This window comes from Cupressus sempervirens, chromosome 8 (assembly GCF_028749045.1).
Source record: "Cupressus sempervirens isolate cs-2001-9-10 chromosome 8, ASM2874904v1, whole genome shotgun sequence".
Taxonomy (NCBI): Eukaryota; Viridiplantae; Streptophyta; class Pinopsida; order Cupressales; family Cupressaceae; genus Cupressus; species Cupressus sempervirens.
In genome coordinates this window covers 149439986-149445239 of record NC_143125.1, presented here as the reverse complement: position 1 = coordinate 149445239, position 5254 = coordinate 149439986, and the positions used below count along the sequence as shown (strand labels likewise).

At 34.8% G+C, this 5254-nt stretch overlaps 1 protein-coding gene across 1 annotated transcript; it reads right to left on the bottom strand.

Moving 5' to 3' along the window:
- Positions 1-990: 990 nt before the first annotated feature.
- LOC149541987 (G2/mitotic-specific cyclin S13-7-like) lies at positions 991-4758 on the bottom strand. Its single transcript, XM_089796148.1, has 12 exons — positions 4629-4758; positions 4496-4535; positions 4157-4271; positions 3955-3993; positions 3768-3834; positions 3459-3680; positions 3091-3228; positions 2917-3003; positions 2584-2745; positions 2338-2496; positions 1768-1946; positions 991-1561 (listed from the first exon to the last, which is right to left on the bottom strand). The coding sequence occupies exons 2-12, from the start codon at positions 4521-4523 to the stop codon at positions 1537-1539; spliced, it is 1221 nt and encodes a 406-aa protein (XP_089652274.1). The 5' UTR covers positions 4524-4535; positions 4629-4758; the 3' UTR covers positions 991-1536.
- Positions 4759-5254: the final 496 nt, after the last annotated feature.

The window sequence follows — 5254 nt, the reverse complement described above, 5'->3', positions numbered from 1 at the left end:
ATGTCATATAATTATTAAATGTTTAATATAACTCTAACAATTAATAGCACTGTACCAATGAGCTCAACAATCCATTCAAATTTTAAAGGAAAGCGCAATTCATCATGGCAATGCAAAGAAAAATAAATCTCCAACTAATTACATCTTAAAATTAATTAATTACATCTCAAGACTATGATATTGCTATGATGATTTAACTGTGTGATTTTGACTCAAACTCATTGACCCATGTTTCATAAGTCCACGAGTCTCATGAGAATAAATGGAACCGAGACTTAGTGCACTTAACTAAAAGAGTTTCCTCCATGGTTAAACCCAAAGCTTGCAACCCCATTTGCAAAACCTTCACCAAGTGTTAAATCCTCAAAATCACACAGTTGAATCCTGATAGCAATATCATAATTTGACTTGCTGTGGAAATGATCTCCTACTTATCATCTGAAGACTAATTTAAAAAAGTCTGCAGTACTAAGTAGAAATGAGAGTTGGTGTCATGCAAATCCTATTCATAATACCAACTCAAAAAATGTAAACAGACATGCTTGAAGCTACATTCGTTTAAGTATGATTATGTATTATCACTCAAGAGTGAACAACCCGTATGGAAAGGTTACTACAAGAACAACATAAAGTTCTAGTAAATATCACAGTGATAATTCAGTGTCAAAAAAATTAGCAGGTTCGTATAAAATATAAAATATATCCATTGACAGAATTTCAATTGTAAGTGTAGATTGGAGTACGGCAGTTTGAGCATGAATCTATGATCTGAAATCTGTTCGACTCAGAGTCAAAGACTGAAGAATATCCATTCCACCAAATTCACCAGGAACACAATCCCCAGCTTCATCTCTCAAAGATAATATCAATACTTTATACTCAACAAGACATCTCTAATAGACTCATTATATTCATGAAAAATATTAAAATATTCTTTATATTCATAAAAGGTAATTTAATAGGAACAAACATGAGGCATAACACAAATACTTATAAATGAATAAACTGGCTGAGATTTTCCAAGTAATTACACAAACTAGTCAATTTACATTATGACTTCCATGTAATATTTACGAGGGGAACAAAAAGTCCTTACATCAAGCCTTCTTAAGAGACATCTTCTTACTTTCAAGAAGAAATGGCAGGAAATCCCCAAGCATCAGATATTGAATTATTACAATCACTTTTTAAGTATAGTTGATGTACAGGTGAGGACACATATGAAGCCAACAGAAGATCCAAGGAAGAAGCAGGGAGATTCAGATTTGAAAGAAGTACTTTCTATTAAGGATGGAGATCATCTTACAATGGGAAGAAAATTTACAGATGTGTTATTAAGGATGGAGATCATCTTTAATGCTCATCATAATAATCATTATTTCCTGAAGTTTGATAGAAGCACTTTCTATGCTGCAACTTCAAACTATCTATGCAGCTAGTTTTGCAGGACTTATAAAGGCAACACAGCCAAACTGGAGTGAAGAATACTTCTCGTGAACCGCTTTGAGAGAGCTTTCTGCTGAATTATGGTGAAATTTAACCATCAATTTTGCACATGCCCCTGCAGAAAATAACACATTCATGTAAAAACAATATACTTAGATAGAATTCTTTATAGAATCTACCATATCATATTAGGGGAAACTATGTAAAGTATCATGTTATTTTTTGGACTCGTTTATCTTCCAATTTAGCATAATGTCTGATAGGATATTTATATGAATTTTGTGAAAGATGTAGAAAACAAAGGAACCAAGAAAAACTCACAGGAGGTCTGCTTCGGTGTAGCCTGTATAGTGTGTAAGTAGATCATTCCAGATTGGTGTCTTCTTCAAAGTACACCGAGCAGTGTAAACTGCTGCAGCAGCAAACAACGACGGGGTAAATTTGATCATAACATATTGAAGCAAGCTCAGTTCACTTAGGAAGAACACGAGATTATCCATCTGACCATTCAAGAACACATGTTAGAAACAAAACTAAATTGTGTAATGTACAGATTGAATGAGACTCAGAAAACAACCAAGAAATGTTGGCAAGTGTTAGGATGATAAGATCTTAATGCAAAAGTAAAATTTGGACAAAACAAGACAAAACAAAACTGAAGAGATCAATATCATCGGATTTCCACAATCCATTAGAGTTTTTTTAATATGCTTTTCTGGCTTAAATTGCGTGAAACACATTCGAAGCCAAAAAAATTCATCCACAATCTAAGCCAGAAACACATAAACGGAAGACTTCACAGAGCACGGCATGAAAACTGTTTAATTCTAGCAATGTTAACAAAAGAGCTTAAAAAAAGAAAAAGGGTTTGGAGCCAGTATGAAGTTTTGCCTTTTTGTCAGAGTCGATTGCCATAAGACACCGAATAAGGAAAACATATTGAGTTGGAACTGTGAGAGTGAAGTTGAGTTTGCTTAGCATGGTCTTTTCCATAGCTAGTAGTTGCTCTCTTGTATATGCCCCAGCTGAGTAGTATACAAAATCATCGACCTACAATCAATCAAATCTTGTAAGAAACACCACTCCTGCAGCAAGAAATGCCTATTGTTTCATTGTCACCATTAATCGAACACCTACCCCTAGTGGACAAACTTCCTCATACTTGCAGGCTAGAAACATTGCAGTAGCACCCACTAGCTGTAAATATTTCCTTGAAACATGTTCGATGGAAAGATATCTATCTATCAGGTTTATGGTAAGATACAAGGTCTCTGGCATCAACTGAGATTGCCAATGTACCTATGGAGTCCAATATGAAATATAAGAATACTCATGATATAGTTTACAGATAAAATCATGAAGATGCTAGATTTCTGATTACCTATGTATTCTAGTATGAAATATAAGAATATTCATGATCTAGTTTACAGATAAAATCATTAAGATGCTAGACAGGAGAGAGTGAACTACCTCAACCAGCCAGTCAATCACCATTGCTCTCATCTTGCAAGCAAGATCTAACTGGGAGGGCATGTAATCTGGTACACAGCTCATACTCTGCAGACAGATGGATTAAAAATACCTACAAATAACCTTTCAAGCACACAAAATTACACAAAGGAGGAAAAAAGAACACAAAATTACCTCAGTTTCATGATAAAACTTGTGGATATCATCTACATAGTCAACCACTCCCATTTGATTTTCAAGTTCCTGTTCATCAATACTAGGCAAGATGTCCTCTGCCTCAGTCATTTCAGCGTCAAATCCACCACAAAATGCCTGAAAATCTTCAATGATAAGAACCTTCTAGTTTCATTGCTTATAAAAATTTGTATAGGCTTGTGAATCAACAGAAATTAAAGGATTGTGTCTCGCCAGAAAAGAAGTCAATCACACCTTTCTATTGGAAATCTAAAAGAAAAGAAAAACAAATATTGATTTCCCACCTTTCTATTGGAAATCCAAAAGAAAAGAAAAACAAATATAAGCAATAAAATTTCTACACTCACAAGACTTTGAGGTGCGAGGATTTCAATTGCCATTTTAGAAATCACTTTTCTTGGCAGAGCTTGGAGATTGTGCTTCTGAGTTATGCTTGCCCTGTTCGTTGGTTCATCAATCATTGAATTATTTTCTGTTCGTTGGCTATACTTGGCATCTACCACTGCAAAAAGAAGATTCTCTCTCTTGCTTGTCTTCCATTGGTTATTCGGAGCTTCTGCTTGAGGTTGCTGACAAATAATGGAGGAGTTCTCAAAAAAGTGAGGAGCAGAACATAATCATACGAAATGTGCAATTAGGGAGGAAATGCAGATAACCTTATTCATGAAAAGTCCCTCATTCTGAGCATCACGTGCACTGGCATGGGATGCAGCTCCACAAACCCTAATGAATGCACAAACTGAATAAATCACAAAGCGGGTACCAAAAATCTGCATAATTGTTTCCTCAAGACGGGCCTTAAAATCCACGGTGGAGCACACATGAGGCATAGATAAAACAAACCTAGTTATGCGGCGACTGGCTCCAGGGCGAGGTGGTTTCCTGAAAAACAGAAACACCATTATATCTTGATTGCAGAATTGGGTCCATTCCAACCTATGCATTCTTGCAATTTTTGTGCTCCAGTGAGCCATGAAAGAAGAAATTGATTGCTGATGAGGTAACAATTAAGCCAATTCTGAGGGAGAATGGAAAATAGACACACCCACAAACTTTTCTCCAATTGCCATTGACATCTACCACTAGGTTACCAATATCTTTCATAACCCTCCTATTAGATGCTTGTGAAACACTCCGGTTAGGAGCTCGTACATCAGCACCTGGATTTCAAACGAAAATTTAAAGAAACCATTAAAGAACAAAGAATATAACACCATATAGCCACAGGTTATTAGTCTTTAGATACTATCTTTCATTGCCGAGAACACCCAAAAGGACTGAATGCAATGTGTTAGCCTAAAAGTATATAACAATGTGAGTTCTCAAACAATTGAACCAGAACAAATCAGAAAGCAGGGAAATATCGCTCAAATGACCGTGGTACCTTCTGTATGAGCTGGTATAATCCCCATCTTATTGTTTTCCTGCATAATTTCGAGAGAATTTTACAGTGCGAAGGTAAAATACAAATAACTTGAGAGTTTAACATATCAATTGCAATTTTAGAGGCGCATTACCTTAGTGAGCAGCGGTATTCTGCGATATTTAGAGAGCAGCAGAGAACATGGCAAATTTTCTCTCAACGGATATATTCTGGAGTCCCGTTGACACAGATTGGTCGCTAGCAAAGAACATTGCAAATTTTTCAAAATTGAGAATCAGATTAAGTAATTTTCAGTTTATTCCGAACACGCGTGTTATTTGTCAAAAGGAAAAACACACGATTAAAGTGAAAAATAGATTGAAGAGAATTGTGTTCACATGCCCCAGCAGGATAGTTCAATTGTTTTATTATCTTTGTTGATTTTTGGTTAGATCTAAAGTTGAGTTGAATATTTAGTAATAGATTTATTTTTCATTCTTTAAAACAATATTTTTAAGTTTGTAAGTTTCAATAAAATCAAGAGGATTATGTCTATGATTTTAAGTTAAATTAAGAGTGATTTTAAATATGATTTAAAGATAGATAATTATTATTTATTACAAGTTAAGTAAAGCAATTTTGGTTGTATATATGTAAGATTGTTGTAGAAAACGTGTATTATTTTTGAAGATTGAATGGAAGATCTAACATTTGAAGGTGTTTATTCACATTAGGGTTTTCTGGCTATACCCACTTTTTGTGATTGACTTTTGTTATTTA

Bases quoted from the DNA above. Each gene is read 5' to 3' on its own strand.
- LOC149541987 (XM_089796148.1), bottom strand. From the start codon at position 4,523: ATGGGGATTATACCAGCTCATACAGAAG. The intron at 3,681-3,767 runs GTTATCTGCATT...ATTATTTGTCAG, and splicing joins AGGGACTTTTCATGAATAAG to CAACCTCAAGCAGAAGCTCC. The intron at 1,947-2,337 runs GCAAAACTTCAT...TTGAATGGTCAG, and splicing joins CAATCGACTCTGACAAAAAG to ATGGATAATCTCGTGTTCTT.